The sequence below is a fragment of the Pelodiscus sinensis genome, chromosome 1 (assembly GCF_052426305.1).
Source record: "Pelodiscus sinensis isolate ZL-2025 chromosome 1, ASM5242630v1, whole genome shotgun sequence".
NCBI classification, from domain to species: Eukaryota; Metazoa; Chordata; order Testudines; family Trionychidae; genus Pelodiscus; species Pelodiscus sinensis.
In genome coordinates, this window is record NC_143052.1 from 19692938 (window position 1) to 19714685 (window position 21748).

Genomic DNA, 21748 nt, shown 5'->3' on the forward strand with positions numbered 1-21748 from the left:
ATCATCTACTCTGAAGTCCTGGTGGTTTCAGGATGAAGGGCAGGAATGCTGGCTGATTTTACTGTTACCATCCAATTGAGAAGAATGACATGTCCAGCAAAACTAGCTGACTTTTATTGGCTTGAGGACTAGATGCACTTTATTATTAAAACCACTCATAGTTGCTGCCCTAAAATTTGAAGGGTGTCTTATGAGTCTTATCCAGAAGGAATTTTTGATTCATCCTATAATCATTTGTGTTGCAAGTCTCTCTCTCACTCACTTGCTCGCTCCCCTTTTCATATGTTTCTTTTTGGCAGGAGGAGTAAGCAAATTTTGGAATTCACTTGTGCAGCAGGTAGCAAAAATTTAAATGAATAAATATGTGTTGGTGTTTTGCCAGGTTCCTGCCAAAGCTGGCTAGCTATATTATTTGTAGTCTATAGCTAAACTAATAGTTAAACAAATAAAATGTCCTTCAGATTCTCTGCTCACATTACATGGCCATCACAGCTTACATTATAGAATCTATTACATTATTGTTTAAGACACATGGGCAACCCTAAGTGCTACCTCTAGTTATGAAGCAGGGCTGAGAGCATCACCTTGCATACTCATCTTGTTCAGCATGTCAGAATCATTTGTCAATGTCTCACATCTGGAAAGCATCTTCACCAGAAGAATGTGCTGCAGAGTTAAGTAATGAGGGAGGTAAGATTGTATTTCTACAAAAATTTCAAGAAGGGACTGAAGATTTTTTGGGAAGGGAAAAGAAGTGAGCCCTAGACTTGTGGGGTTGTGATATAATGCTATACAAAGCAATGAACCTGTGTAGTTTTGTCACCCTCCTTTACAAAGTACAGACTGGAACAAGGAATGAGCAGTTTTTATGGTTAACAACAGAAGCCTTCTTAGAGGATCTGCACTGGGAGGATTGAGTATAATACCAATTATTAGGTTGAAGTGGCAGTTGGCTGTGCACTTAAAAAAAGACCACCTTTAAGAAGCATTCTGTATTTAGAACATCAAGCATATTTTGCTGAAAGAAAAAAAAAAGCGTTTTCATTTAAAAATTGTGGAATGCCATAATCAAATACTTTCCAAATTCATTCTTCTAATGGGTGGAAATATTTGTTCTAGCACAATCCCTGGAAATGTGGAAGAATAAACACTATTTGGGAAATGAGCAGTAAAACAAAGCCGAAATTAACCATAGGGTATACAGCCTGGAATGGCTCACAAAAAAAGATGAGAAGGAGGCCCAGCACCATATCTATCATTTATCATTATCTTCCCATAGAAGAGAGCATAATCGGAATCAGTTAATAGAAGTGTGTTTGTTATAAGAAGGAACTTGGCAAGCGAGATTGAGTTGAATATCTGCCAATGTGTTTCTGGATGGCAAAGGATAGACGCACAGAATTGGACAGGGCATGGAAACAATGAGCAGGGAATTGGCACATTTTGTTCAGTTTCAGATACTGTAGGCCTTTTATGAAATATATTCTAAGAGCCTATAGTTGTTCTAAGCCTTTGGTTGGTAGGTGAACTGACAGAGTTAATTTAGGAATGTGCAAATATTGAAACAATCATTTCTTTGTCTGCCCTGAGGAAGCAGCGAACTACTGTTCCTTCAGTAATGATGCATTTATATGATACTTTTGATCTAAAGCTGTCAATGAGCTAATGACACTGCCTGAAATAGCTAAACAGCATTCTACTAATCTTAGCGCGAGGAAAGCTGAGACACATTGAGGTTCTGACTCGCCTAAGGGTGGGATTGGAAGCTAACAGGCTTTATTTCCAGTCCTCTGTATTAAACAATAGAGTCTCTTGAAACTGTCTTTCCCCTCCAAATGGGGTATCTTTTAAATTTCTATAGACCTGTGTGAGGTACAGGTTATGGGGAGAAGGGAAGCAGTTTTACTCTGGCATCTGTGCTGTCTGATCAAGGGTAGTGGGCTCCTCTCAGAACCTCACATGGTATGTACCTGTAGTAGCTTCTGTGAAAACAACAGAAGGATCCTAATTGAATTCTCATATTGAGCAGATCCAGCCACCAAGTGGGAGGCTCTGCTGATTGCCTAAGGATTTCTTGTGCTGAGCTACCAGTGTGTGGTCCATCTTATAACCTTATAGATGAAATTCTTGCTGTCATTGACACTCCTGAAGTACCTATTGACTTCACACAAGTTTCCTCCAGCATGTTTCACAAATATTTTGCACCTCACCTTTTTTATTTTTGGAGTCCATCCATTATTTCTTTAGGGCTGTTTTCATTCATGAGAGTGGGATCTGGAAGGGTATACATGTCTTCTGGACGTCCACAATAGACACATTTAGACATTGGGAACAAATTTAAATTAAAAAAGTTACACCAGGGGTGAATTTGGCCCCAGAGGTCCTAATCTTTACATATGGATGCCTATAAATATGGATGTCTATGAAGCAGTCTCAGCCTCCCTCCCACCCAAGAGGTCAACTGACCATGGGACAGAAACTGAAAATCTCTAGTTGTCTTTGTGAAGGTAGACATACAGGATGCTGGATGTGTCTTGCTCTTGTTGATTTCAGTTGCAAAATCCCCGTTGAATGCAATGAAGAATGAATTGGACCTTCAGTAGGAAAAAACAAACAAACAAGAAATGACTCATAATAGACTTACTTGTCATTGTGGGTTCAACAGACATGCAGCATTGTGCAGGTTGGGAGTAAAGGCTGGAAGAATTTATCCACCAGAGTCTGATTTTGTGCCAAATGACTTTCCATTGATTCATGCCCCTTTTGTCATCTGTAGTTTATGTTCTAAAGGGTTGTTTCCCTTTTCTGAAATGCTGAAGAGTATTTTTTTTTCTGTCTCATGAGTGAGCACAAATTTTGCAATGTAAAAACACACTTCCAGGTCTTCAGGAAATTGGGAGAGATCTGAAATTTTCCCCAGGTTTTCTGAGACTCTTTCTTATTAGGAGTTTACAAGATTAAGAATATCACAATGTCCCAAAAAAGCTTTTACCTTTTTCCATACAAAAACATGAAAACAAGGTTTTGAAACTATCCTGTTGGTATTTATTATGCCCACTGATTGTATTTCAGAGCTCTGGGATTTAAACAGGACATCAGTCTTTCATAGCCCATCTGGATACCTTGGTCTTCACACAATGCTACTAGATGAATACCAAGAGCGACTGTTTGTGGGAGGAAGGAACCTTGTGTATTCCCTCAGCTTGGACCAAGTCAGCGAGAACTACAGAGAGGTGAAGTAACATAAAATAGCATATGCCATGTGATTCTGCATGTCAATAACTTTCAAGGGCGGGGGGTTTTGGGATGGCTCAAGTGATAGGAAATGGGATAGAGGATGTTTTCATATTTAAAGGAACACCAACTTAAAAATGAAATTTCTCTTAATTTTTTAATGAAATTAATATCCAAGATAATTTGAATGGAAAGAGATTGGTGGAAATAAATATTTCTCACTCTGTTTCAGCTTGTTTATTTCATGCATTTGACAGCATTTGGTTTACAGTTGATATAACTATTTCCCTCACGTGGTTATCTTTTCCCTCTTTCTTGTGTGTATCTTTCCCACAGCAACAGGGAAAGGGAAAGCATTTAAAAAACCACAAAAGTACATAAATTATCAGGGTATTTGTGACAACTTACTTCCAACTGACTGCCCGCGGCTACACGCGGCAGTCAGAAGTTAATCAGAATGAAGTCCTTTGTTCGTATTGACTGTTACTCTTCCTGCAATGAGGTGTAGCCGCGGGCAGTCAGTTCAAACTAAGGGGATTTAAAAATGGCACCCATCTGGGAACATGCAAATGAAGCCCAGGATATTTAAATCCCGGGCTTCATTTGCAAGTTCGAATGCCAACATTAGCCACCCTAGTTTGAACTAGGGGGCTAGTGTAGAAATACCCTCAGGGACCTGAAAGAATATTAATTCATGTCTACTGCCTACATTTCAAATTGCCCCTGTCCTTTTAAGTCACTGGCTCAAAACCAATCCAAGTGAGAAGTGGCTGAATGTTAATATCATTTGTTCAATGGTATATGGGAGAAAACATGGTGGTCTCTATTGGAAAGGTTTGCAAGTTACAAAATCATTGCTGATAGTAACACTGGCATTCTACATGGAGAAGCCTGCCAATGAACGGGTCTGGAGACTTACTCCTTTCTGCACCCTGAGGCTCAGACTGGAAGAACATTGACAGAGTAGTGTAAGGACAAGTCTCCAGTCCCTACCTCACTCAGTTGGTCTGTGGATATAAGATTTTTGCCATTTTCACTACCATCAAATTATCTTCAAAATAAATAAATAAAACCCATTAGGAAAATATCTTTAACTTATTTCCATAGTATACTGTCCCATAAGCAGTCAACAGCTGATGATAATACTCAAGAGGCTGTGTATTATCTTGAATGTTGGGATTCCACAAAGCACAGATCCTGACTCTTCCACTGTAAGACAGGCATTAATTATCCTTTTATTTGGTAGAAATTCCTTAAATCCTGTGACGAAAGTAGGTTCAAGGTTCTAATTCCAGTGACTTTAAAAGAAAGTTCAGCCATTTACTCTCCACCCTCTGTCGAGAGGCCTGTGCGCAGAGTATATCAACTTAGTAGCAACTTTTTAAATGATATGTGAAGGATCAAAAATTGAAATAAGTGGAGCCTGACTGAATTTGGAAACACGGTTTCACTGGGCTTGGCCTCTCAGAAATCAATTTTCATGAGCTCTTTGGATTCTCCTCTTGCTTATCCTAGCAGGTGTTGCAAAAATCCAGTCCGAAATAGAATCGAGAGCAGTGAGCAGAGTAGAGAAACTTTGACTAAGTCCAAAAATTTTATCAGCAAAAATATAGACGGAAAGCATTTCATTAGACCTTTTCATATTTGAAATGTAGGCTGTCTACATGGCACATTTATTTCAAAATAAACTATTCTGGAAGAAATACTCCTAAATAGCTTATTTCAAAATAGCATGTCTACACTACACGGAAGCCTCATAATTAGCCCCAGGAGCCTCTAGGGAGTAATTACTTTTGAATGGTCCTGGAGAGGAGCTATTTTGAAATAGCAGCAGTGGAGTATCTACAATACTGCTATTCTGAACTAACTATTTCAGAATAGTCATTATTTCTCATGGAATGAGGTTTACAGAAGTCAAAATAAGCCGTCCATTATTTTGGATTAATTTCAAAATAAGAGAATTGCTGTGTAGACACTCACATTGTTTTTTTGGAATAATACCTATTGTTTTGAAATAATGCTGCTGTGTAGACACACCCTTAGAGTGAAGTTTGCATGTTCTGTTTCATGCATTTCTACAAAGGGATATCATCAAGCTGTAATTAATGGTACATTAATTAACCATTTGAACTTTTCTTTCATATTGCAAACACTCATTGAGTTAATCTGAGACACGGTTATAAACCAGAGTATAATTACTATTCCAAACTGATACCATGAGGGGAAAAAGAGGAAACACAAATGTATGTATTTCAGTTCTACCTTCAGTAACAGAGACACATTTCCAGAAGCAGCACAGAGGTGTTGTAAAGCTAGTAATTAAGGATCACATTTCATAAATATCCTTTTGCCTTTGGTAGCCTTACAAATTTGTGGAAGAACTTTGTTACAGTGCTCCCCATGTCTCCACATCTTGGAATATAAAGAGAGTTTTTATTGCCTCTGACCTTAAATCTGAGACATGGGATTATGTAGACATAGTTTAAAACGCAAAACAAAAACCCTTTTCATTACAGATGTATCCCATCTGTCAGAAAATAATAAAGAATTCCATAGAATATTCAGCTATGATGAGACCATTAGGAGCTCCTTTGAGAAAATCAATAAAATATTGGGTGGATGTAAATTTAATTTTGTGTTTGTTTACTGCCAAAATAATCCAGCAAATCTAAAATAACTCAGTTGATGGAGAATTTGAGGTATGTACTCTGCATTTGAAAGACATCTATTTTGTTTGAGTTTGAATTCGTCACACCACCAAATTTCAAACAAAAGGCTGCAGTACAGAGCACTTTTGTATTGGTAGATGATTATGTATGAATTTCTGTTTCTTATATCATTAAAAATATCTTCATTTATTGTCCTGGGCATCTTTTACATCAGGAGTGGGAAACCTCCAGCCAATAGGATAGACAAGATTCACCAAGGTTAGCCTCTGGTGGGCCACCAGATGCTTTGTTTACCCAAGCATCCACAGCTATGGCCACTCACAGCTCTTAAGTGTCAGTGATTCAACATTCCCAACCAATGGGAGCTGCAGGAAGTGATGAAGGCTGGGCCACCACTTCCTTCCGCTCCTATTGGCCAGGAACAACAAACAGCAGCCACTGGGAGCTGCAAGTAGCCGTGCCAGTGAACGCTCAGGTAAACAAAAAGTGTCTGGTGGCTTTCCAAGGACTAATCCTGTCAAACTGCATCCAGCTGGCATGCCACAGGTTATCCCCACCCCTGTTTTACAGCATTTAAAGAATCAATACAATTAAAATCAATGGCAAGCTCTCAGGAAGCAGTCCTGTGACTAAAGTATAAGAGACCTTGATTCTGCCCCAGCAAACTGTAGACTTCCCATGTGACCTTAGGCAAGTCATTTAATCTCTCTGTACTTCAATTCTCCATCTATAAAATAGGGATGATACTTCCTTTCTCCCATCCTTTCTCTGTTTTACCTATTTGGATTAGAAACTCACTGTAACTGGTGTTTCTCTTCTAATGGGTATGTGCAATAGCTAGCATAAAGAGGCCTTGGTTTCAGGAGTGAGTTCTACTTACAGATCACACACTATAGTTTTCTCACTTATAAACTTGTAAAAATGGTTTTTGTATTCTACAGACATAATCTGGAATACTAAAGATTGCAGTGGTGCTACTGTAGTGTGCTGGACCTGGTTGGGAGAATGTTGTGGTATTCTGTGGGGTGGGGAGGAAGAGAATGTGAGTGGGGGGAGGTTGGACGCAATGATCTGAGAAGTGGGAAAGTTCATGTCAATAAGTTCACAGGACTAATTAGTAAACCAATACATAGATTCGGATGCCTCTCTATACCTTCTGAGGCCTTCCGCATATGACCCTAAGGCCATGTCTACACAAGGAAAGTATTTCGGAATTACTAAATTTGACTTAATAACTCTTGATTTAAAAAATTTGAACTAGAGTGTCCACACTATGGGGAAGACTTGAAATTAGTCCGAGGCAGGCTCAATTAATGTGGATGTGCTATCTCGGACTTAGAAGCCCAGAAATCACTGGGGAGTAATTAGTTCAAATTACTCTGGGGAGTAATTATTTTGAAATAGTGGCACCAGAGTGTCCACACTACTGTTATTTTGAAGCAACAATTTCTGAATTAGCATTACTCCTGATGAAGAGCAGGAATACAGATTTAAAATAATGGGCTTGGTAGTATGGGCAGCCTGCTTATAAATTCAACTTCGGGGGGGGGGGGAGGGAGGAAGGGATTATTTTGAAAAAAGTCCTAGTGTAGACCAGGGCTAACTGACCTTAAACTGCATGAATCTTTCCCCAAACTGACCTAACCTAGAAATACAACCTTCCCTTTTGGAAGAAGTGAGGGAGATATTCTGAGGCACTAAGTTTGGTTTCAACTCTAATTAAAAATATTCCCTCTGCTTGAACTTGCTCAGAATCATTCCTTTAGTTACATCAGGTGTGAATTTAGCCCAGCTATCCATGAAACTTTACCATTCCAAGTACTTATTCCTATATTTAAAGTAGGCTTTTCCTACCTTTTCAGCTCACTTTTAGTAGACAGAATCATGCACCTAGGGCTCCTTAGAGATGAAAAATAATGTGCTAGAAGTAAAACATTACTGAAGATGCAATGTACAAATATGCTTCAGATGGTGACTCATAGTAGTGAAGGTTTATTGACTAATTCTGTCCAAACAAAAGGTCAAGCATGAAGCCCAATAAAGTGTGTGTTAGTATAATGTTATTCCAGCTTAGATGCTCTGGAGAAAATTCCCAAATACAGCTATTGCCAGCATGCCAAGTGATTTCTATCCTGGCATAGACCCAATTCAGAGTTAAGGCTGCCATCATCGTATATAAAGTTAAAAATGTTAACACCCAGAAAAATAACATGCACAGGGATAAAGGCTACTATTTCCAACCAATTAGTTTCTGGCTTAGCATGCAGTGCAAATGCAACCTCCATTAGCAATATTAAATAAAATAATTCAACATGTGCATAGGAATATACAATGTTAAAATTATTCCTATTTGTTGTATCTACTTATGATCATTCTAACAATGCCTAGAATCTGGCTCTCCTACATTCCAGGTGAGTGCCCTAAACGTTGGGTATAGAATCAGTCTCTCGTTTGCCAGACAACTATTTAATATTCCATATCCTGATAGTTAGGACACTCACCAGGTAGGCTAGAGAACCTGCATTGAAATCACAGCTGTAAGTCAGGCAGAGCAGGAATTGAATTGATCACCAACACCAATATTTAAAAAGGACTCTAGAGGCAATCCGGGCAGTTATAGACTGGTAAGTCTAACTTCTGTACCGGGCAAATTAGTCGAAACAATAGTAAAGAATAAAGTTGTGAAGCATGTAGAAGAACATAATTTGTTGGACAAAAGTCAACATGGTTTCTGTAAAGGGAAATCCTGTCTTACTAATCTAGTAGGCTGTGTCTACACTGGCACCCTTTTCCGTAAAAGGGATGCTAATGAGACACTTTGGAATTGCAAATTCTGCGGGGGATTTAAATATCCCCCACAGCATTTGCATGAACATGGCTGCTGCTTTTTTCCAGCTTGGGGTTTTGCCGGAGAAAAGCGCCAGTCTAGACGGGATCTTGCGAAAAATAAGCCCTTTTCCGCAAGATCCCTTATTCCTACTTTCAATAAGGGATCTTCCGGAAAAGGGCTTATTTTCCGCAAGATCCTGTCTAGTCTAGCGCTTTTCTCCGGCAAAACCCCGAGCCGGAAAAAAGCGGCAGCCATGTTCATGCAAATGCTGTGGGGGATATTTAAATCCCCCGCGGAATTTGCAATTCCGACTGGTCTCATTAGCATCCCTTTTCCGGAAAGGGGTGCCAATGTAGACACAGCCTTAGAATTCTTTGAAGGGGTTAACAAACATGTGGACAAGGGGGATCCAGTAGATATAATATACTTAGATTTTCAGAAAGCCTTTGACAAGGTCCTTCACCAAAGGCTCTTGTATAAATTACATGACCATGGGATAAGAGGTAAGGTCCTTTCTTGGACTGAGAACTGGTTAAAAGACAGGAAACAAAGGGTAGGAATAAATGGCAAATTTTCAGAATGGAGAGGGGTAACTAGTGGTGTCCCCCAAGGGTCAGTCCTGGGACCAGTTCTGTTCAACTTATTCATAAATGATCTGGAGAAAGGGGTAAGCAGTGAGGTGGTAAAGTTTGCAGATGATACCAAACTGTTTAGGATAGTCAAGACTGAAGCAGACTGTGAGGGACTCCAAGAAGATCTCACCAAACTGAGTGATTGGGCAACAAAATGGCAAATGAAATGTAATGTGGATAAGTGTAAAGTAATGCACATCAGGAAAAATAACCCCAACTATACATACAGTATGATGGGGGCTAATTTGGCTACGACAAACCAGGAAAGAGATCTTGGAGTTATTGTGGACAGTTCTCTGAAAACTTCCACACAGTGTGCAGCAGCGGTCAAAACGGCAAATAGGATGCTAGGAATTATTAAGAAAGGGATAGAAAATAAGACCCAGAATATCTTACTGCCCCTGTATAAAACTATGGTATGCCCACATCTTGAATACTGTGTACAGATGTGGTCTCCTCACTTCAAAAAAGATATTTTGGCCTTGGAAAGGGTTCAGAAAAGGGCAACTAAAATGATTATGGGTTTGGAACAGGTCCCATATGAGGAGCGGTTAAAGAGACTGGGACTTTTCAGTTTAGAAAAGAGGAGACTGAGGTGGGATATGATAGAGGTATATAAAGTCATGAGTGGTGTGTAGAGGGCGGATAAAGAAAAGTTATTTATTAGTTCCCTAATTGGAAGAACTAGAGGACACCAAAAGGAAATTGATGGGTAGCAGGTTTAAAACTAATAAAAGAAAGTTCTTTTTCACACAGCGTGTAGTCAATCTGTGGAACTTCTTGCCAGAGGAGGCTGTGAAGGCTAGGACTATAATAGAGTTTAAAGAGAAGCTAGATAATTTCAAGGAGGTTAGGTCCATAAAAGGCTATTAGCCAGGGTATAAAATGGTGTCCTTGACCTCTGTCTGTTAGAGGCTGGAAAGGGATGGCAGGAGACAAGTTGCTTGATCATTGTCTTCGGTCCACCCTCTCTGGGGCACCTGGTGCTGGCCACTGTTGGCAGACAGGATACTGGGCTAGATGGACCTTTGGTCTGACCCAGTACGGCTGTTCTTATGTTCTTATCTACATCCTAGGTGAAAGTGAATGATCTTTGGGTTTAAGAATGCTACCTCGTTTGGCTTTGTTTTGTTTAAAAATACCTCCTCCCTTGGGTCCTACATTCTAGATAGGCTCGGGAATGTCTATTTGAGGGATCCAATCAGGAGTTAATTCTGATTAAATGTGGGTATCAGAATTTCTGCAGCTTTGCACATTCCTGTCAGCAGATATTGGAAGTTTTGCTGGTGGAAACTGAGGTATCTTAGAAGTTCCTGAGAAGGGATTCTTAGGGCTTATCTTTTGGATGTAGGTATTTAAAGTGACAGGACTATATCCACAAAGGAATTTAGGCATCTAATGGTATGTCTACACTAGCCACCCTAGTTCAGACTAGGGTGGCTAATGAAGTCATTCGAACTTGCAAATGAAGCCCGGGATTTAAATATCCCAGGCTTCATTTGCATGTTCCTGGGTGCCGCCATTTTTAAATGCCCGGTAGTTCGAACTACCTGCAATGAGGAGTAATAGTTGTTCAAATTAGGAGCTTTATTTCAAACTACCTAGCCCATGCCGCATTTAGCCGCGGACAGATAGTTCGAACTATCGGGCATTTAAAAATGGCGGCGCCTGGGAACATGCATATGAAGCCCAAAATATTTAAATCCCAGGCTTCATTTTCAAGTTTGAATGACTACATTAGCCACCCTAGTCCAAACTAGGGTGGCTAGTGTAGACATACCCTAAGTTACAAAACATTAATTTAAAAGATTTTGCAGATAAAATAATCTCTGAGTGGAATATTGACAAACCTTAATGTTAACAAGCTTCAAAGGGGTAACTGAGTTAGTCTATAACAGGAAAAAAATTAAAAAACTACAAATAGTCTAGTAGCACCTTAAAGACTAACAAAACATGTAGATGATATCATGAGCTTTCGTGGGTGCAACACACTTCTTCAGATGACTGGAGTATTAGAATTCCAGATCCAAGAATAAATAAGGGAAAAGGCGGAAGTGGGGGGAGGAGGAAAAAAAAAGAAAGTGAGTAGATTGTTCAAGTAGTTACAAGAGGCTGATAAGAACAATTGGTACCTCCATTGTTTGTTTGGTTGGTTAAGTCATTAGGATGTGGAAGGTAGTATGCGAGCCAGCCGACGTCCCTGCTCATACCATTTGCATAAGAATTAAACTTGTAAGTGAAGTTAAGTTCCAATCCTTCCCTGTATAACTGGGTTGTGGAATTGGCCTGGAACAACATGGTAACTCGGAGATACATTAATGAGTATCTAGGCATATTAAAGTGTTCTCCAACAGGTTTTTGTGTATTGCCTTTTCGGATATTTGATTTGTGTCCATTACTCTTTCCCGTAGAAACTATCCAGTTTGGCCAATATACATTGCAGTGGAGCACTGTTGGCATTTGATGACATTGATCACATTAGTGGATGTGCAGTTAAATGAGCCTCTGATTTGGTGGCTGATGTGGTTGCGTCCAGTCATGAAATCGGTTGTGTAGATGTGTGGGCTTAATGTTAACAGTCACTTCCCACTCATCTTTTTTTTATTATCGGTGAATTTCCAAGCAGAAATCTTATTTTTCTTGAGCTGGAAAGTGGTATCACCCTAAGTGGAGACTTTTTTTTTCAGTTCTTGGAGTGCCTAGAGGTTAAATCATCAGGCTAATCCACCCTATTAATTTTTTCTCGTATTTTTTCATCAATACATAGTAGAATGAAACAAAATTCCATAACATAGGTTGGCTGAAAAGCCACTTGTGATATTTGGCCTTGCTGACAATAAGTGACACTAAATAGCTCATTGTGCCTCCAGTGAGATTAATAGCTACATTTTCATATACTTAAGTGGGAGCAAATTGGTGTTCAGTGGGAAAGTGTTTAAAATATTTATATATTAAGTGGGTACAGTTGTATTCAATTAATACAAAATGCTTTGGCAAATAGATTTTCCTTCAATTCGGAGGACAAATATTGAATTTCTTTCACTATCTGATGGAGAAAACCACCAGTTCTACTGCAGGAGAAATTAAATGTGTAGTCAGGAACTTTTTGGCAAAAATTGGAGTATTTAGCTTAATAACTGTTTTGAAAATTGGAATACTAGAAAACACTATAAAATATTACTGTATAGATTGTAGCAACCAAAACTGTACATTCAAAGGGGTGAATCTTTTAACTGACCTTGTTTGGGTCGGGGGCCACTAACTCACTGAAAAATCAATCAAGGCCCTCACGCAAGTGAGAAATGGGGGGACTGGAGCACCATTATAGGCTCCCCAGTGCTGGAGCAGGGACCCTGAACCCTGGGGGGCCACAACCAGGCAGGCCAGGGGCCGCATCTGGCCCTTAGGTTCCTCACCCATGTTTTAACCCAATCCAACAGGGAAAAACTGGAATGTCTGTGAATTAAACACATAAATATCCCCACCTGAGTGATCTTTTGGTGTTTCAGATACATTGGCCCAGTACACCACTGCAGACAGAAGAATGCACAATTAAAGGAAGAGATGCTGTAAGTATAATTATTTGCAAATTAATTACCTTTTAATTAGAGATAAGGTTGAAGCAAAAACTTGGATTCAAGCATTGTTCAATTTTTGAGCGTTCAAAATCCAGATTCATTTCTGAATTCTGAATTTTGCAGTGTGAATCTACAGCATGACTATTGTTAGTACATCCACTTACTTGTTTTAATATATTTCAAGACCAAACGGTAACTTAGCAATGAACACACTGACTCCCACCATCACACATGGGTTTTCTTTGAAGGTTTCACACCTGATAATGGCCATGCCTACCATATCTTAGCTTATGAGATGTGACAGGACTGACAACAGAGTGAAAGCCATTTGCTAACAGATATTGGTCAGTTCCATTTCTTGAGGATATCAAAACTTTCTTATTCTCACAAAACCATTCCAATCAAATCACACCATTTTCCTATCACAAGAATCCATTCCTTACTTTCTGTCCCACAAGCAGAAACACTCAGACAATTCCATATTAACATCTGTCTTGAGTACTACAACCTCTTAATTTTAGGCATCTCTGATGCAGATTGAATCTCTCTAGTCTTGCACTCTCTGCTCTGGCAACATCCGGGGTCTGGAGTTATTTTAGTTAGTTGGATGTCCACTTATTTCTGGGTGTGGCCAAGTTTTCTACAGTCCTGTAAAATTTGTTTACAGACAGCAGTCCTGGTTTTCACTGTTCTGTACTGTTACTTAGCTCTAATTTATGCTTAGATATTTTCTAAATGCCCAATAAGTAGTGGAAGTGTTGGTAATGCTGCTAGACAATATTGATCTCCTGTGGTTCAGCAAATTCTCTGGTTTGGCACTTGTCAGGTCCCAGGGTGCCAGATTAGAGAGGTTCAACCTATACCAACATGTCCATTGCCACTCCATGCACAATGTCTCTGCTAAAATTATCTCCCTCATCTCATTTGCTATTCTTAACATGTTATTTCTAGCCTTCACTTCAGGTTCTGGACAGGCTTGAACAACAGTGTTATCTCCTATCACATCTGCCCTCTTCACCTACTGTTGGTTGCCTGTAATGCCAGTTTAGATGGCCTACTGATTTTTCTTTTTCCATGTCTATCTTTCTGCCTTTGTGCATATTGTCACATGCATGGAATGTCTTCCTATCTTAGGTCACTAGGCTGTAGTCTCTCTTGTTTTGTAATCTCTCTTGAAGGCTACTTTTTACAGTATATCGGCAAGAAGCAAGTTAAATTAATAGAAATATATAAAATACATATTAAGTTCTTCCACCCCTGTAGCCAGCTATCCCCATGCCTGTTGGACTTTAACTGGGATCAGTGCAAGGATGCTGGACCTCATGTCACTATAGAGTAGCCATTTGGCACCATTGACTGGAATTTCTTTAGGGCAGGAATTATTTTTATTTTTATACATTATTAAGTTTATTGTCAGCACTTAATAAATGCACTCGGGGCAGATGACAATTTTGCGGGGCACAGGGCAGCACAATTTTGTGCCCCCCTCCTCCTTTGACACAGCACATGTGCGGGGCTTCTTGAAGCGTGGGCCCGGGGCAGCCGCCCCGCTCGCCCTGCCCTATATCCGCCCCTGAATGCACTTGCCACTGAGATAGTTAACACTGAAGAAAGTCAGAGATACTTTTGAGTTGTGAAAATAAATCAAATAGTCAAGTGCAAACACAGCCACAACAAATAATATCAGTACCATGTAGGAAGCTATAAAATATCAATGGTCAGCTCTAACATGAAAAACATAGTGCTCATCCACCTTGAGAGTCTGGACACATCATTTGGAGAAATGAACAATCAAGCTACCTCACTAAGGGTATGTCTACACTACCCTCCTAGTTCGAACTAGCGGGGTAATGTAGGCATACCGCACTTGCAAATGAAGCCCGGGATTTGAATTTCCCGGGCTTCATTTGCATAAGCGGGGAGCCGCCATTTTGAAAACCCCGCAGGTTCGAACCCCGTGCAGCGCGGCTACACGGGGCATGAACTAGGTAGTTCGAACTAGGCTTCCTAGTTCGAACTACCGTTACTCCTCATTTCACGAGGATAGTACTGGATTCAAAGCTCCATTTCCCTTCTCCATCTCCCAATGCTTTTGTAGATTACAGATGCTGATACAGTAAACTTCCGATAATCCGGCACCTTTAGGACCCAGGGGATGCCGGATTATCAGATATGCCGGACTATCAGAAGGGGGGGCTATGAGGGGTCTGGAGTGGGATGGGAGGGGATGCCACCCCAGACCCCTCATAGCCCCCCCTTATGATAGTCCAGCTCTGCCCCAGGCGTCCCTGATTCAGCTGCTGCTGGTCAGTTTCAGCAGCAGCTGAATCGGGGATGCCTGCAATAGAGCAGCTGGGGTGCTGCCGGGTTGGTCCCGCAGCGCGGAGGGGCGGCGCTACGGCACCAACCCAGCAGCACTCCAGCTGCTCTTGGGGACGCCTGGGACAGAGCAGCTGGAGTGCTGCCGGGTTGGTCCCGCAGTGCCAAAGGACGGCGCATCGGGACCAACCCGGCAGGACCCCAGCTGCTCTGCTCCAGGGGTCCCCGATTCAGCCGCTGCTGAAACAGATCAGCGGCTGGTTCCAGGAAGCCCGGGGCAGAGCTGCTCTGCCCTGGGCTTCCTGGAATCAGCCGCTGATCTGTTTCAGCAGTGGCTGACTTGGGGACCCCTGGGGCAGAGCAGCTGGGGTCCTGCTGGGTTGGTCCCGCAGCACCGAGGGGCGGTGCTACGAGACCAACCCCGCAGCACCCCAGCTGCTCTGCCCCAGGCGTCCGGATTCAGCCGCTGCTGAAACTGACCAGCAGAGTCAGTTTCAGCAGCAGCTGAATCCCGACTCCTGGGGCAAAGCAGCTGGGGTGCTGCCGGTTGGTCCCGCAGCGCCGCCCCTAGGCACTGCGGGACCAACCCAGCAGCACCCCAGCTGCTCTGCCCCAGGGGTCCCCAAGTCAGCCGGTGCTGAAACAGATCAGCGGCCGATTCCAGGAAGCTCCAGGGCAGAACAGCTCTGCCCCGGGCTTCCTGGAACCAGCCGCTGATCTGTTTCAGCATTGGCTGAATCGGGGATCCCTGGGGCAGAGCAGGTGGGGTCCTGCCGGGTTGGTCCCGCAGCCCCGAGGGGCAGCGCTACGAGACCAACCCAGCAGCACCCCAGTTGCTCTGCTGCCGGCTTCCCCGATTCAGCTGCTGGTCAGTTTCAGCAGCAGCTGAATGGGGGAAGCCTGTCCAGCTGCCCCAGCACTTCCGGGTTCCTGATGGTGCCAGACCATCAGGAGTCCCGGAGCATTGTATGCCAGACTAATGGAGTTTTACTGTATTTTGTCTCCAGGTACAGTGTGACAAGTTCCTAGTAAAGTTAAATCCTCATTCTCTTAAAAAATAGACTATAATATTTCAAACTCCTCCTAAGTTTACAAAAATATTACTAACAATGTCAGAAGCCATTACCGTGGAAGACTGCAATGTTTTTCCTCACAGGAATCTATGATTGATTATGAAATGCTCTATCATGAGTATTGCCAATCCCCTCTCCCCCAAAAAAACCCAGTCAAAATGAATGAGCCTGTCCTCTCCAAAATCATGGGATTGACTTAAAATTCCATATTTTTTTTTTAAAAAGTAAGTCATGGGTCTTTTTGTATGAATGGTGGTGTTTGAGTCTTTAGCATTCAGTTTCTAGGTGTTCTTTGCAAACATGAGAGCTAGAAACTTACAGGGTTTTTTTAATGAAAGCTTAAGATTCTAACCTAATTACATTACTCAAGGATCAGTGACTTTAAGGGTAAGACTAAACTGCAGCTTGGCACATGCCTTCCAGCCCAGACAGACAGGCATAAGCTAGCATGCTAAAAAAGCAATGTGGACATTGTGGGATGACCAAATGAGTACAAGCCCACCCGACCTCTGGGATTCATACACAAGTGGCTAGCGATGCCACTGTCTGTGTCACAATGTCCTTAATTCTCTTTTTTAGCCTGAGCAGTGCTAGTGCATATCTCTTTATCTGGGCTGCCTGGTGTCATGGGTAGAGTGTGGAGGTCTGGCAGCTCTGATCTTGGAGCTGTGTGCTGGAGTTGGTTCCCAAAGAATTTTCTTTTGGAGCCCCATTTTTATAGTGAAACTAGAGCCCTGCTAGCTATACTTAACCAATTATTTTATTACAATTTTACTAACCAGTTTTAATATACTGTAACAAATATCAAACCAACTATATCCCACCTTAATAGACTTACACCTAGAAAATTAAGTATACAGCCAACAGAAACAATTAAAAAATCAGACAGATTATACAGTCAAACAACAGGGAAGTGGGGACCACAATGACAGATCAATAAAGGAATGATGATTTCACAACCCCAACAGAATGCTATCAAATTAAATGTTCTTTAAACATGTTAAAATCTTCGTATTTATCTGGATATTGGGTCACATGAAGTCAGGGTCTCCTTCATAAAAGCCTGATATTACTCTATTTTAATGGAATTCAGATGAAAAGTGAGATGAGGAAGTGACTTCCTTAGCTAATGGCTCCTGATCTTTCATTCTGATTGCAAACAAAGGCCATAAACTTTGTGACTTCCAATATGGCTACCGAAAAATGCCTGATATGTACACTTATACCTTGGATCACAGGAATAGATAATGCTAGTAATTGGAGGGAATTCTTAGAACTAAAATACTGGTTTGTTCAATTTTCAACAGCTGAAGATGCTCAACTATCAACTTCTAATGTGATCACAGAGCCTAGATTGGGACAGAACAGACTCAAAACACATTTTACATTTTATCCTCATTATTTCGTAACCAGTTCAAATGATCACATTATTCTATTGCTTATTTTTGACCTTCACTAAGCCCCCTTCTTTGCCATCATTTTGTTTTGTTTCTAATATAATATTCTGCCCTGGAAAAATGTTCTGAAAAATACTTTTGGCCCTTTGCCTTTCACTACCTCTGCTTTTAGTCTTTGCTGCCATTATTTTCACTTTCCGTAAATGAAGCATATTTCACATGATTTGATGTGTAAAAAGTTTTAATAACCATCTCATTAGTTAGGTATTCAAAACTTTGCTTTGCCACCTCTTACACTATAACACTACAGGCCCCTTCTACAAGCTCTTAAGAGGTTATCAGTTCATCGCATAGCAATAAAACTTTAAGTATTGAAGTCATAAACACTACTGCGAAAAGTTTGTAAGAGACTAAGTGGGGCTAAGTAATTGAATTAGGAGACCTCCATCTCGACAACATGTGCATAGCCTTTAACATTTTTGACTTGGCTCAAGTCAAATTAAAACAATTGGTTTAAATCTTGTGTGCCGACTGTCCTGTGGTAGGGGGAATTTAGTTCCCCTCTGCATTGTTATCAGTCAGACTTCCTTTACAGGTAAGAACTATATTCTGGGGCAGCAGTTCTCCAACTGTGGGTTGTGACCCCAAAATAGGTCATAACACCATTTTAATGAGGCTGTCAGGGCTGGCTTAGACTTTTTGAGACCCAGGGTTGAAGCCTAAGCCCACTACTCAGGACCAAAGCCAAAGCTGGAGGGCTGTAGCCCTGGGCAACAGGGCTCAGTTTACTTGGGGCATTTGCACCGCCACTTGGGGTGGTGGGGCTAAGGCTTTATCTTGGGCCCTGCTGGCAGGGAAGCTCAGTTCTGGTGGGCTCTGTCTTCAGTTTCTCTTCCTGGGTCTGTGTAGTAATTTTTGCTGTCAGAATGGGATTGCAGTGCAGTGAAGTTTGAGAACATCTGCTTTGCAGCTTGAACCTCACAAATCCAGGATACTCTCACCCAGCAACACTGTGATCCGGCAAGACCATGAATGTTCCTGGATGAGAGAATTCCAGGGCAGGAGAGCCAGTAGCTGGGAGCCCAGTGTAACCCTACAAGTCTTCTGGCAGCGGGGCTGCAGCAAGCTAGGCAGTATGTGATTGGGACTATCTGCCACCCTGCATGGGTTCAGGACCACAGCAGCCCAAAAGGGGAAGCCTGTCCGGGCCACATCAGTGGGGCAGTGGGGTTGCAGCAGTGGTAGTGGTAGTGGTAGTGGTGGTGGCAGCATGATTGGGGCTTCCTGCTGCCTGGCAGCAGGGCTGGGGCTGTGGCCGCAGCAGCCTGGGAGGGAAAGCCAGCCACAACAGCCTGGCAGAATCAGTGCAGCTATGGCCATGTGCCACCTGGCAGTGGGATTGGGGCTTTGGCAGCCCGATCAGGCGACATGTCTTTCAGCAGTGGGTCTGGAGCTGCCAGGCCGGCTGGCAGCAGAGCCAGGGTTGGGGTTGGCCCACAGACAGTCCAGTTGGGCTGAAGGAATCAGCAGAGGGGAGGGGCAGCAGGCTGTGGGGCTGGTGTCAGGGGATCTTCCATTGTATGAAAAATTCCCTCATCAGGGGATTGGTTAGGTCCTGAGGATGCTGTACAAGAGAGGTCCAACCTGTACAACAACAACTCCAGCTCCTTAACATAGTAGAGTATCAGATGAGTAAAACATCTACAGATGTATTAAATTATCTGCTGAGTATGTTAAAGATAACCTTGTATTTAATTATTCTGTGTATTCCAATTTGTTTTAATGCTATGTGCTAATCTTCCCCACCCATATATATTATTGTTATAGACAAGGTTGTTAGCACCTCCAATGATTAAGATTATCCAACACTTCCCATTATAAGACCCTGTTTTCTGTTTCTGATAACGTTGCTAACATTTAACCATTTTGGATGAAATTTTGCATGAAATTTTGCCTCATGATGAATTTTTAAACGCCATTTCAATCAAAATGATCTAGCCATGTCTGAGAACAAGGCCAGAGAGAATATATTGTTCTGTGCAGTTTAAAAATTCTGGTTACTCTTTCTTGGAAAAGCTATGACACTCCCATTCTTTGGAGCAGGTATTTGAAATTTGGCAGGGGCTGGCTTTTGTTTCAGGCAAAGGCTTTTGTTTATCCCCATGAAAATCCCCTCAAATTTGGGCATGTACTAAAGCCTTTGAAAACTTTAGTTCTCACACTATGAGTAGAGACTTCTTAGATCTAGATCTCAGCAGCTAAATTGTCTGATGAATCAGTCTTCTCTGAGCAGGATTTTCCCCATATTTTCAGCTCTGGACTGCTGTAGGTCATGTCTTGCCTGTGTCTGTCCACCACAATTGAGAGTAGGGAACCTGTGTCTCCACTTCTTTCAAGTGGAGGGCTAGCCAGTGTGGAGGAGGGAAGCAATCTGGTTTGATTGCTGAGGGGATAAGAACCAGACCTGCATTCCGTGTGTGGCCCATGTTTTATTTACTGCATACTATTCAAACCCTTCTCTGGAGACAGACTATAAAATGTGTGTGTGAGATCTTTAACCCCACTCCTGCATGAACATTACAAATAAGGTGTGATATGTTTATGGGGAAGCACATATAGCAAAGTTTATTTTTTTTAATTTGCAGGATCTGCCTTTTCCTCCCAGCCCATAGGCAAATTCTGGTCTCTGCTGCATCAATATAAATACAGAGCAAACACCGTAGTCAGTTGAATGACTCTGAAATTACACAGATGTAAATAAGCATAAATTTTGGACAACATATATCAAGGGAAGGAAGGATGAGCTTCATTGTGAGACCCTGAAAATAAGCAGAGCTAAATTCTATTCCATGGGGTCTGCAGATTAATCCTGTCACATTGGGCAGGTCACTTAATCTCCCTGTTTTCTGTAAAAAAAAAAGGGGGGGGGGGTTTCCTATCTCACAGAGATTCATTCATGGTTGTGATTTGTACTCAAGTACTGCACTGATAAGAGCTATAGAACCATAGGAGTATAGGGCTGGAAGGGACTTCAAGAGGTCTTGTCATCCACATGCTGCCTCCTCTCTCCCCCGTGCATAGGAAGGATTAAGTATACCTAGACTATCCACATAAGGGCTTAGATGAGGGAAGCAGAGAGATTCCCATGGCTCAGAGGAAGTGGGGTTTTCATTTACCTTAATGCTGAGTTTCTCTTTTTCTTTTAAAAATAGGATGAATGTGCGAATTATATCCGTGTCCTCCACCGGTACAACAGAACACACCTCCTGGCTTGTGGTACAGGAGCTTTTGATCCCCTCTGCACTTTTATCAGAGTCGGACATCAGTCAGAGGTAAGAAATATATACTAGAGGAAGGACTACTGTTCTCTGTAGCAACCTCCTCTTCTGGTTATGTATAAGTATACATATTAAAGCACAGTGGCACATTAAGGTTGTTCAAATGGAGGGATAGCAGGTCACATAGCAGTTTGTGCAAAAGAACTGATGTCCCCTATACCATGCCTCACTCAAAGACCACTCACGATTGCAGTTCTGGCACTTTCAAAAATGCAAGAACTGGTCTCTAATAATGGCTCTGTAGATATCCCACCCCTTATTGAAGAAGTCCTGCAGAATTCTAAGTCTTATAGAATTTTATAGGAGTTATAACCTTGCTATAGGTTTCTTTTTTAAATCATCCAACTGAATTAGAGAATGATCTTTCTATAGGGTAGCTTAAAAAAAACAGGTAAAAAATTCTGTGTTGTATCTGATCAGGCTTGCAAGAATTATTATCAAATCATATTGATTTCTATAGAACCCTGTTAAATTGTATAGGATCCTTCCATAAAAGTGAGTGCTGGGACTGAGACTTAACAGGTTACAGAGGGGAGCACACATTGATTTCTGTGGGACTGCTCATATACGTCAAGTGAGCAGGATTTGGTCACCAGATGTCACTGTTATTAAGCAGTTACCAAGCAGTAATTAAGCAGTTATAAAAGAACCATTTCATTAAGTAATTGTGGCCAAATG

The 21748-nt window shown here is 41.6% G+C and overlaps 1 protein-coding gene across 1 annotated transcript in view; it reads left to right on the forward strand.

Moving 5' to 3' along the window:
- SEMA3E (semaphorin 3E) overlaps positions 1 to 21748 on the forward strand; it is a 220585-nt gene that overhangs the window by 98664 nt on the left and 100173 nt on the right. The window contains exons 2-4 of the mRNA XM_025181682.3: positions 3073 to 3233; positions 12875 to 12934; positions 20945 to 21064. Coding sequence (XP_025037467.2) covers positions 3073 to 3233; positions 12875 to 12934; positions 20945 to 21064 — 341 coding nt within the window. The remainder of the gene's footprint in view (positions 1 to 3072; positions 3234 to 12874; positions 12935 to 20944; positions 21065 to 21748) is intronic.